Below are 12,881 nucleotides of genomic sequence, written 5' to 3' on the forward strand. Positions count from 1 at the left end.
AAGAAAAGTGGCTTTCCTTTTATTTCATGCAAGGAGTGTTAACAACTTCAGCAATTTCACTTTCCTCATACATGTACTTTAATTCGTCATTCCCTCTCAGATTTGAAAATGTTCTCTGTGGAATTAAGATTTTCTTTCTGTCTTTAACCTGTCATTGCTCTAGATATGGACCACTGGTCTTAAGATAACCAATTCATCCACTAACTAATCATTAGCTTTGTACCAGGTCTTATCAATCAACCAATCATTCATTATCTCTTAACCCAAGTCCATAATCAATCAACCAATCATTATCTGTGTACATGAGTCCAAGGACCATCCAATCATTATCTTTTTACCTTGGTCCAGGGCCCAGTCCTCCAATCACCGGGTGGAGAGATATTGCTTTTCTTTGGTGTTTTCAAGACGACGTCTCCTGGACAGTCTGTCATTTGACATTTCCGTGAGGTTTCCGGTCGGATGGCTGCGTTACACTGGTGGACTGCGGTACGTTGGTGGTTGTAATTGAAACATATGACTTGCCTCACCCTCTCTCCTTCCCCACAAGTTACACTACACTGTAATTACAAACAGTTTTGGAACTTAAGTTTCTTTTTTATTTTCAAATTCAATACTATATGTTGTAGTTTCAGTACCTATTTAAGAACTTCATATTATGGAGTACATAACTATTTTAAAAAAACATTTTGATTACATATTTCGTACCATTTCATCGCAAAAGAATTTAGCAGGAAAACAACATCTAGATTACAAAAGTTACATGTACTCTGTTAAAATAATAATCAAAGTTTAGAATCCAGAAGGTGAGTATAATTCATTGTATGTCTGCAGAGCAAAAACATCATGTATGCCGTACACATGACGAGGAGTTTTATCTTTTACATTCTGAAACCATATATTCATATAATTAAAAGTGCATGGCAACATTTTTGAATGACAACAATTATCAGATTCTACTAACTCTCTGTTCTCATCCATGGTTCCCAGAGGAAAAAATAACACATCACAAAAATGAAAAGTTACCCTAATTCATAAATCACTACTGGATTGCCTCCCCTGTAACTGATGGCCCATGCTCAGAATGGAGGATTTGACAGCATATACTGTCACATTAAGCCAGTTAATATCTTTGTTAACAGGCTCTTCAGCATTAAAATCAGCTTTGCTGTCAAACTTTGAGGCCTATTTTTTGCAGCAGTTGCGATGAGAATACAGATAGTTGTGTTAGCTGCTGTGGGGCTGTCAATTCCCATTGAATACACTGTCACGTCATATTTTTGAAAAATTCTTCAACCCTTCATTTAAACAGAGGAAAATTTAAAGTACATCTCTTCTTCCTGTAAATCATATCTAGTTGCAAGAAGATTTCATAGCACCTGTTTCTCTTTGATTGTGCATACATTTGCTTTTATATATATACAATTGTATGATGAAAGAAAGATGTTTGTTTTTAGAATCCATTTTTCTGGTGGAAAAAGAAAACTCTGTACATACAGTATATACCTTCTTTACTGACACCAAAAAGCCTAGGGTAACCTAATAATAAACCACAGCTATATTCCCTTATGCTACTTGCAAAATAAACAGGATCTGGTATGCACAATCTTATTTCTTACTTAACATTGTGTTGCAGGATAAACAATATGTATGCTATAATTATGTTTTAATTAACAGACTTTCTGCCCCTGTTTATCATGATAATTTGACAATTTGCAAGTAATGTTTTTTTTTAATCTAATATCATACATCTAAATGGACATATATAGCATCATTCATGAAAATAGATGTAAATAATAAACCCGTAAATTTCAGTGAACTCCCTGCAAACGGTTGGACCAAACAGTAACTACTTTCAAGGCAGTTGTACAGAAAATGCCCTGAACCTGGTCAGCAGACATTTCATTACCATCGCCCTGAACCTGGTCAGCAGACATTTCATTACCATCGCCCTGAACCTGGTCAGCAGACATTTCATTACCATCGCCCTGAACCTGGTCAGCAGACATTTCATTACCATCGCCCTGAACCTGGTCAGCAGACATTTCATTACCATCCTATGGATGATTCTGCTTTCTCTCCAATTAGCTGGGCAAAGCACACATTGCCAAATTGTTAGAGAACCGTGTTCATGTAGCTACTCAAACAAATTCATTGTTAGCAGGAATTGAAGGGATGTAGGAGGCTATATTATCTACCTGTCCCCAGGGTCCAGACCTCCAGTACCCACAGGGCCGTTCAGTGCAGGCCTCAGAACTGACAGGTCGGTCTAGATGACCACAGAGGGTAGGACTTCTCATATATCCCTGGGAATCCTCACATCTGACAAAGCGGTTCCTTCTGCCCTCCCCACAAGTCACAGAACACTGTAAATAAGAAAACAGATATACATGAGGGTAGGTTTATGTAAAAGTAAGTCAAATCAAGATTTTTTTGTGTGTAGAAATCTCTCTCTCTCTCTCTCCCTCTCATTTATTTAACTCAATTGGATTTTTAAAAAGAAATGAACAGCATTCATAATAGTCCAATGCACAACAAGATAGTTGTAGAGATATGGTATTACAGGGGTTGATTTGCTCCTTGACCTCAGCTGACCCCGGCCAGCTTCAGTCATTCAGACCACACAGATGCCCTCTGCTGTTAAACATGTGGACTTTGGGTAATTAATATCTCTTCTCATGTTATCTCGATACCATCTTTACAAGCTGGCAAGATTTCTCCAAGGGATAAGCTTGTCTGAGGCAGTAGATCACTTTTCTCTTTACCTTGTTAAATTCCAATTAACAAAACGCATGTGAGATGCAGACTTTTAATGAGAATCTTGTCTGATTTCTCATACAATTTTGGAAATATAACAACTCTGTTGGCAGTCTGCAGTGCTTCCTTTTCTGACCTGACTCAACACTTACATGTGCACATCAATGTTCTATTTCAATCCTATATGATAGAAGTCCTTGAGTTTAAAAATAAAACTCATTAACAATTTAAGATTTGATAGCAGCTGGGATATGCAGTTTTGAATTAGTTCAACTGTGAGCTCCTATATAAAAGGTTTCCCCATACATACAATCCAAATCATTATCTCCCTACTCCTCTTAATGTTCAGAGCATGAGGGGGGAATATCCAGCATATATAAGATTTTATAATGTACCCTGCTCAGTGTCATTACTGGCTGTTAGAAGATCATTGTGAACTGAAATGTTGGCAAGATTAAAAAAACGAGGCGAGGGGAAATACGAACACAAAAAACGTCTGATAGAAAACAGATAATCCTCTGTGGATTAGTGTGATGAACTGACACTTTCTGAATAACAGCAGACACTCAATATTGACTATTAGCCCAACTCCCTTAACAAAATCTCATCTTCATCAAGGAAAGAGTGGTGCTTTGTTGAACTGCCAACTTAATTTGATAAAATGAAATCAGCAGACAGTTTTAAGATTTAAAATGTGTTTTAAAAAAACTTATCAAGTTCCTTTGAACCTTTGAAAAACTGATGCCAATTTACAAGTTTGATAATTGTTCGATTTATCAGACAACATCTATTTTCCATGCATTTGGCAGATCACTAGCACTCAGACATGTGCAAAACTGTTGCTAGACTCAAGAACACACAACAGTTTATTCAGGTACAAACAGTTCAACCTTTCTTAAGCCTACCTGAGACCAATCACTGGCTCTCCATTTGACTGGTTGTCGTGTCGTGGTGGTGGTGGTTGCCCTATCAGTGGTGGTGGTGGGGGTGGTGGTAGGTGTAGTAGTAGTGGTGATGTTGGTCATTTTAGCGACAATTGACCTCTGTGGTGGTCTAAGAGGGCACGGTCCCATGTAACATTTCCTGGTGTCATAAGGTCGACTTGAAGGATCACAGATTCCTCCCCTCAAAATCTGACCATCAATGCTGCGACACTGAACGTTTCTGACAGACACCCCATGTCCACAGCTCACAGAACACTGACAGATAGGGAAAAAATTGTAATTATAAATAACACAACTCTAAAAAGTGCTGAATATCACAATATCAGACATACTTGTGTATTTTCAAGTGTGTCAAATTGTTTTGTCTCATGATTGAGGATTTTTCTCCCTTGATTGGAGAAACAGTAAACTACTTCCTACAAAAAAACAAAAAGTTCACTGCACAATTTTGCATGATAGGTAAACATCATTACTCATGGGAAAATCAAACTTAGAGATGGATTCAAATCATCTGTTTGCCATGGTGACGTTTTCCAAATATCCACCATTTGACCCAGCACATCTGGGATGTCCGGCATATTGTAAAAGTGCATAGTTACATTGATGACAAAAGTTAAATGATTATCTGAACTAAAAAATTTGGCGAGGATACTTTGACAAATTTTCCCTCTAATAAAATAGAGAGCCCTCTTTCTTTGCTTGGTGCAATTACAGTGTTTATTGTTTTGTTGTGTGTTTTTATTTTGTTTTCTGTTTTTCGAAATACACCTTTGAATATGTAATGGGTATACTGCTCATGGCTACTGATGACCTCATGTCAAATAATTATTACACAATCACACTTGGGTTATTCAAATTTACTTTAGTCATTAGTGATGTTTACTTAATTTGGTAGTCATTTGTGTTGGTTGCAATCTGCTGGGTCCAAACCTGGATTACTAGACCTTCAATACATCAGAAAAGATTTAACAGAAAAAGTGTACAGGCTGCCTGACAAGGACAGTTTGATTTATAACATTCAAAGTTTTAAAAACCCAAGGACAGTTTGATTTATAACATTCAAAGTTTTAAAAAACCCAAAGGTGCTGTTTGTTTCACAATAATTTATCTGCATGTGTGTTCATATGGTAAAATTGCATGAGGCAGGAAACCCATGAATCAAACTGGCTTTGTAGTAAACACACCTAATAGGATGAAAGAGAGACCTAAAAAGTACCTGCTAGTATCAATTAATAAACATATTTATTCACAAAGAAATACATGAAGGTAATTCATTTTCATAGCAAGATGAAGCTTTGATGAATTGAATGTATTCATCAATTTCTCCACATCAAACGTTCCACTTTTACACTACTGCTTTTCCACTGGTGTGATCTCAAAATAAAACAATTGTTGAGACTTTTGATATCAGATTACACCTCAATTTATCTATAGACCAACGTGTAAACCTCATAAAGTTAATAAATGTAAAAACGAAAAACTGTACCCACAAAGGAACCTTTTCATGAACTGATGGTTTACGTTTTACATTTGTTGTGGTAAACAATACACACTGCATAATGAATTAGCAGCTTTATTTCTATCACTGAATAAAATTTATTATTCTTAGTATCCATACTCTTTACCAGAATTTTAAAATGAGATTTTACCAAGGCAGTTTTTATCATTAACAAATCTAGTTTCAGACCTGTTGAAATATTTCCTTGTTATATTAACTACCATTCCTTATGAGGAGGGTAGCATTTGATACACTGTAATAATACAAGATTTAGAACAATCTATGACAGTTACGAGATAATCCTGTAACCTGCCCTCCTGACATTAAGGTGACAGAAAGATTACAAAGGTCACCCATAAAACATCCAGACTTCGGGAACCCTGGTCGTTACCCTGATGATGTAGAACCATTTCATGAATGGAGGGAGGGCCTATCATCTACCCATGAATCTCAATGAAGCTTAGGTAGATAAAAACATCAAGGTTATTAAATTCCGTACAGGATCTCCTCCACAATCCTCCCTGACCTCATATGTCTATAAAAGCCCTATAACTGTGTCTCCCTACCCTTATCACGTCACATCAATTCTCACTCAGCAATATCCCAGCACCTTCCTCTCCTTATCTAAATATGTATAAAAATCATTGCAACTTACACTTAACTGATTAAAAATATGTCCAGATGACTTTTTTGACCTAACCCTGGCCTTTTCACCCACATACACATGAAGCAACCTGACACCCAAAATAATGGCCCAGAATTGACAGTGAGATTAACTTTAATCAAGATTTCAGTGTCTAGTGTTTACCAGGGGATGAAAATAAAAGTCCTCTTGTCATGTTGAATGTATTTTGATTATGTGTTACACACCCACTTACCACTTTTCTAATTAAACAAAAGTATACCAAAGTTTTCATTAAAGTTTTTCAATTTTCAATAGTTCTAACCGTTTTCAAATATAGGAGATCTTGAACTTCTGAAGTATTGTTTTCATTGAAAATTTAAATGTCTATATATAATTGAATTCCCTTTTATCTCCTATAGACACATCACACATTCTTAATGAAAGTTTTAATGAGTTGGTAAAAGGAGGGTGAAATGTACCCCTCGTAAATTTTAACTTTTTCTAAATTCAACTGAAGTAAGAATTTCCAAAGAACTATGCTATGTATAAACGCTGCATTTCTCTCCATCATTCAGCACAAGGGAAAAGAAACAGCTTTAAAATGGGAGAATATTTTATTGGATGTCGTTTCTCTCATCTTCCCTCATCAATAACATCTCAATGATTGAACCGTGGGGTTAAATCCAGGCCCATCACTGACCTTAATCCTAATTAGGTGCAACACTCAAAACATCTTTACCTCAGTAGCAGATCATCAGACAGTATGGGGAACAGGAACTTATGGATTATCTGGAGCCAGCCGCAGAGAATTTATCTGTCTAATCTAATACATGACAGATTATCTGAAAGATCAGGGGTAGATAATCCATCACACCACAGTCTCCCAAGGACAGATAACCACGATGAACCCAATCAGCTAGCATCAGTAAGTGGTACTTGACCATAATCTAAGTATTTCATCCATCAATTTACAAGTAGCTCTCAAAGAGAATGGTCAGTTACATGACCGATTGGATCAAATGGCAATCATTTTCCCTTACTGCACACAGCAAAGGCTGCATAGCAGCAAAATACCTTCTGATACTTACATATCTGTATCTCATTAAAGCTTTGGTTTATTCATATCAAAAAGATTAATTTGCATATTTATTTCATTATATATCTGCAAAATGTATCTAGGAAAGTCAATAAATGTGAAATAGGAAATCTTTTCTGAATTTCTGTGCCCATTCCTGATATCATTTCCAATAAATTTACACTATCTGAAGGGGAAAAAAACCAACCTCTTATCAAAGAGGAGAGTTTTAGAAGATGTAACTGGGGGGGTAATATTTTGCATTCATAAAAGTGTCATTTTCATTTACAGAGATTGATAGTAAAATTATCATTTCCCTAAATTTTATACAAGATTTTATTTCTAGTTGATATATTGGCAGATTTAATATACTCTATGCATCTTTTACATATAAACTTTCCATTAGTGAAGAAATACTTGATAATTTTACCATTAACACAATATTTCAAACTTCAGAATTTCAATGTTTCCAAAATATGAAAATATTTATATGATTTCCTCCACATACAAGCAAAGAAAAAACCCTGATCCAACATCCCATCTTGATATTTTCCCCATTGTATCCATATTTTTACTTTACCACACACCCTCTGCACACATACATCTCATTAGGAATATCTCTGCATTTTTCACCCGGAATCATCCTGTTACACATTGCTGGTACCTACCCTTTCCCAGCCAGAGGTGTGCCAGATAGGACAGGACCCCTTGTTGCAGACCTCCACGTTGGAGGGCCGGCTGCTTCGGTCACATTCCTTCTCAGAGACTTTAGTTTTTCCTTGGTAACAGAAGATCTTCCTGTGTCGGATTCCCGATCCACAAGTGTGTGAACACTAGAAAGCAATTGACCATTCACATTATCATATTCTGTTCATGTTTCTAGGCCAGGTATGTTTAATTCTTATCATATGGAAGTGGGTTATTCATTAAATCATATATATTAAAACACAGGTCTGAGTCATACATATGTACCTATAGAAATGGATTTGTAATTATCTCGACAGTTGTGCATGCAAGTTATATTAAACAGATCACATACAATTTGTCACAGAACTTTCTCCAAGTCCTTTCTTATTCTAAATGGATGACAAACTGTGATTCACATTTTACAGGGTTCATCAAATAACTGTCTTACCCCATTCCATGCACTCGCATGCCACTCCGGACAAGGCTGTTCGTTGCATTTCTGGATCATCACCTTGCCAGTGTCTTCACACTCGGAATCTGGAAGCTCATTCTGTCGGTAATCCATACATCTCCCTACCCTCTCCTGGAAACCTCCATTACAAGTCTTAGTGCACTGCAAAAGTCAAACAATTATGAGAAACTTTTATTGTATGATAGATTTCTGTTTCCATACCAAGAATCTATCCAATGTAAATCAATGGCCAACAAAGTAATGCATTAACTTGAGTAAAGAACTGAGGAGTAGTGTTTATAAACCTTATCAATAATTGTAAATAGATATTTCCAAGGAAGAAAATGTTTATTGAAAAGTAATCACTTTTCCTAAAACTTCCGATTCCTGCTGAGCTTACCCTGGACCACTCTGTGTACTGCCACTGAGCGGGGTTACAGTCCCCTGAACACATGACCAGATCCTCAGACACTGTTTCCTCTCTCCAGCCAGTCTTCTTCACACACCTCACCGTTTGTTTAGCCACCCCTTCTCCACACCTGGCTGAGCATTCATGTCTTTCAGCCTCCCACCTTAGAAAAGGTGTAAATTGCCAAGAATTATTATGTAATTCTTCTCAGAATTTATCACACAATTTGTACATAATTTTCACCCACTGTGCCAATTCTTTAACATAATAATTTGTGGGGAAAAAAAATTCTGTGCAAGCACTCCAGCAAATTATAGATGAACACAGACGCTGCTGTCAGTATCTTCATTTATTTTACAACTGAGTTTTATTTCCATTAAAATCCCCAATATGAAACAGTGACTCCATCTACTGTCAACAAAGTTCCCCCCTACCTAAGAGTACATCCCATGTTGCAGCGTTCTGTCCTTGAGATTGGTTTGGGAATCGGATGACGTTCACACTTCTTGTCCGAGACGACGGTTCTTTCTGCATCATCACTGATACACACCACTGACTTTGTTCTGTAGCCTACAAATGTACCACAATTACGATAGAAAGGAAATGCAATGTATTCCTAAACCTTAAGCCTGCAGTTCTATTTACAGTAATGCTAGGAGAAACCATTAGCATGATTCTAGAGATCCACACTTTAAATTCAAGTTTAAGATCTTTTAAAATGATTTCTAAAACATTTCCACCATAAAAACATACATAAATTTTTTTGAATTTTTTAAAAAAAAACTATTCTGTTTAAATGTCTTCTACTTTTATAAATCAAAATTTCAGAAAATTAGACATTTTTATTGTGTATCTATTAGTGACGAATTGAAAAGATTACCTACCTTGACATGTTCTGTTACAAGACTCCCACGGTCCATTCCAACTCCACACAAAACGAGACTCTACATTCAGGACGTATGTGTACTCTATATTAGGGGGAAACAACTCCCCCACCGACAAGACCTAAAATTTAACACACCCAAACACTTAAATCAAACTATATGGCAAAAATGTACCATTAAAAAAAGGCTAATCATTTAGTTTTCAATATCACAGAAATAAATGATTATGTTCTTGTTTATAGTTATCAAAAAGTAATTGTATTGTTAATAATATTCTGTTTCTTAACACATGCTTTACACAAATTTAACAACATGTTTGTCATCTTGCCAACCCCCCCCCCCCCCCCCCAAAGCAAATGCAGAAAATATATGCATTGATTCAGTACTATTTCAGAAAATCTAAGATCTATGAAAACAGCTGCAAATTATACACATGCAATTCCCCTCTTTAAAAAACATACGAAAATACATTATAAACGAGAGCTGCAAGAATTAAGAGAGCATGAAAAATCGGAAGCATAGAGTCTGACAGCAAAGCAAGAGAAAACACCCTGAAACAATTGTTAGTTCTGACAGAAAACAATACTTTACAATGACAGAGAAGGATTCATTTGTTTAAGTTTTGAATGCAGGGGAGGCCTCCTGACCCAGACTTCATGATAGAAAGCAGGGGGTGATTGATGTAAACAAAAGGTGATACATGATCAAATGTGTGTTTACTGGAATAGAGGGCTCCTTGGCAATCTTATAATGGGTCAGCATGCAGAAGCCTCAACAAGAATGCTGCTGAAACTGGGTTACGAAATCAAGACAGATTATCATAAAAATAAAATCTGTATCCCTGGATCTCATAATCCAATTTTATCTTTCAAATTAAATTATAAAACAGACATAACTGTAATCATATGAAAGATCCTGGGTGTTCCAAATCAGAGAGAGAAAAAACCAACCCTCCAAATTACAAGAATTAAAATGATTCTGAGGAATTGAAAGCTCTAAATGAATGAATATTTAAAGTTTTAAAAACTTAATAGTAATTCTCATTCTCCGGTTCACAGAGCATTTGATGGAATAGTTAATTGTTAGTATATGTAGAGTTTTCAGTATAACAATGACAAGTTTTTTCTATTCTTACATACCCAGAGTGAGATACTTTCTTGGATTGGCCCTGTGGCATTGATCTTCTCCACCACCGCCCCGGAGCCACTGTATTCTATCCACGCTCCTGCCACGCGAATCCTGGTCTTGGCAACATTAATGGTCTTGTTCCCGTTTAAAAGGAAATGTTGACTGCCATTCTTTAAAGCTGAAAACAATCATGTAAACAATTTTTCACACTACAATTTCCAAATAATGCAACACATTCAGCATCTGCAATCAGCATTCAAAATCTTGAATTGGATGACAGACTGATTGTTACCTAAAAAATTGCCATCTTCATCAAGTCCTGATACAACACCATGTTGTTTCACCACAATTTCACGTGCTCCGGTTGGCATGGTATGAACATAGTTGTAGCCTTTCAAAGAGGAAAAAAAATCATATCAACCAACTCTACAAAATTTCATCTTTTTTCACCTCCAATCCTTCCTCATTATACTTTGGAATAGTAATATTTTGTTATGACTGATAGTAAAAAAGGTGAGGTAATATTTTTTAAAATAACTATACCATATGTCAAATTGACCAGGTTGAAACGGTTGAAGACTCTCTCCATGCGACACGTCGAGTTGTCTCCACCACAAATACCACATCGATCCACCACCATGTTGGAACCCAGTTTGTTATCACAGCCAGCTTTCTGTAATGTATAGCATTATGTATGGCATTAATGTCTTGAACATTGTGTTTACATGATTGTGACACACATCACTATAAGAGAAAATGAATTGGAATTTTTCTGACTCTTTCTCATACTAAATATATGTTTTTACTTAACACAACGATCCCCCCCCCCCCCCCCCCCCCCCCTTAGATTTCACAAACAAGAATAAAGGTCTAATGTCTTATCGTCTAATAGGGCTCCAAGACATCCCTGTGGTATATAGTTTAAGCAAATTTCTACTCTATATAAGGCTAAATATGGGTTTTTTATTTAATCTTTAATCCCTGGTCATGTGGTCTGCATGAGATTTTGTAAATGGTCTTATTTCCTTAAAGTTGAGCTAAAACTCCATTCAGGCATACCAATCAGTAATCAGTGGGATATATATTATAAAAATCACTCAGTGAGTGACTCAGGGGATTGGGGGGCTAACATAGATCTCAGGGTACGAACATACCCCAAAATTTGAAATACCCCATACCCCCCCCCCCCCTCCCCCAAATGAATCAATACCACAAACACAAAGAAATCAAATCTTCCACTATGAAATCAAGATCCCAAACATGTCTTTATTTCTTCTTCAACCAAGAAAACTTGTAAATATGATTGAACAGCACAATGCTGAGAGCTGCAGCGTGTCTTTACCTGGCAGATACCATTCACACACATGTCAAAGGTATCAGGCCCACACTTGGTTCCGTCCACAACCTTGTCCTTCAACAGGTAGAAAGCAGAACTAGCAGAGGCTCGGCAGTACAGCTTACAAGCATCCTTCAGACGAACTGAAACGTACAGAAAGCAAGCCATTATCCAGCGGCATGTCGCCAATGTAATCCTCGTAAATCACTTTTTAAATGGGAGAAATTGATTTTCGGGTAAATATGCAAAAATTGTCTTCACTCAAACATAAGGCTCTTATAATTATGTCTGTAAAATCTAAGTAGAGTATAATTATATCTTAGAAATAGTCACACCATAATACTTTTAACCAACTGATAGAACTATGACAACAACTATCTTGTAAGTGCAACTCGGAAAATGTACTGAAATGATTTCTCTGATTATTGCGTATGTCAAACTATGCAATGTAGTTTTTTCTGATGCTGGGTTGTAGGTTTTTTGCCTGTAATATTATAACATGACTATTTTTTCCTACTTGTTGATAACTAACATACTTCCTGCATACTTTGGGACCCATCGGACATTTGATGGAAGACCCTGCAATTTTAGGTTGTTGTCGAAAGCAGAACATTGGATTTCTCGAAAATCCTTGCTGCCTGGGTCACAGGGCTACAATATATAATCAGAGGAAATCCAAAGCAAAAACAACAACGAAGTTCATAAACAATAAAAACATTTTGTTATGAAACATTCAGGGTTATACATAAAAAAAGAATATTACAAAAGATAGATGACCTGACAGCCAGGATATTCAACCCCGTTAAAACAAACCCCCCAATTCCCATAAACACTAAAATACTGCCAATATGGCAGAACTTCCTGGGAACAGGATAATTGATGTTTATTTATGGGTAGAGATGAACGGCTTTGAACCTGTTTACCTCTTGGACTCTGTGGGCAGGTTTCGTTATTCACACAGCCTTCTCATTTGCTTCTATCACTCAAAACAGTAGTTTTATTCCTGATATAAACACCTGTTTTGTGTTAATAAAGGTGTTTCGTGCATCATTTTTAAAAATATCCTTTATGATTAATTAAATAACATTCA

General features: G+C 36.4%; 1 protein-coding gene across 2 annotated transcripts in view; it reads right to left on the reverse strand.

Annotated features, from left to right (window-relative positions):
* LOC125653910 (A disintegrin and metalloproteinase with thrombospondin motifs 9-like) overlaps positions 1-12,881 on the reverse strand; it is a 92,675-nt gene that overhangs the window by 21,613 nt on the left and 58,181 nt on the right. For both annotated transcript variants that reach the window (XR_007362123.2, XM_056143269.1), the window contains exons 14-26: positions 12,328-12,442; positions 11,798-11,934; positions 10,999-11,128; positions 10,748-10,846; positions 10,467-10,633; positions 9,328-9,448; positions 8,878-9,013; positions 8,435-8,606; positions 8,032-8,196; positions 7,565-7,729; positions 3,660-3,953; positions 2,196-2,363; positions 339-557 (exon numbers count right to left, since the gene is read on the reverse strand). Coding sequence is in view for 1 of the 2 variants with exons in the window: in XM_056143269.1 (XP_055999244.1) it covers positions 339-557; positions 2,196-2,363; positions 3,660-3,953; positions 7,565-7,729; positions 8,032-8,196; positions 8,435-8,606; positions 8,878-9,013; positions 9,328-9,448; positions 10,467-10,633; positions 10,748-10,846; positions 10,999-11,128; positions 11,798-11,934; positions 12,328-12,442 (2,088 nt within the window). In the remaining variant the exon portion in view is untranslated. The remainder of the gene's footprint in view (positions 1-338; positions 558-2,195; positions 2,364-3,659; positions 3,954-7,564; positions 7,730-8,031; positions 8,197-8,434; positions 8,607-8,877; positions 9,014-9,327; positions 9,449-10,466; positions 10,634-10,747; positions 10,847-10,998; positions 11,129-11,797; positions 11,935-12,327; positions 12,443-12,881) is intronic.

Source organism: Ostrea edulis, chromosome 7, assembly GCF_947568905.1.
Source record: "Ostrea edulis chromosome 7, xbOstEdul1.1, whole genome shotgun sequence".
Taxonomy (NCBI): domain Eukaryota; kingdom Metazoa; phylum Mollusca; class Bivalvia; order Ostreida; family Ostreidae; genus Ostrea; species Ostrea edulis.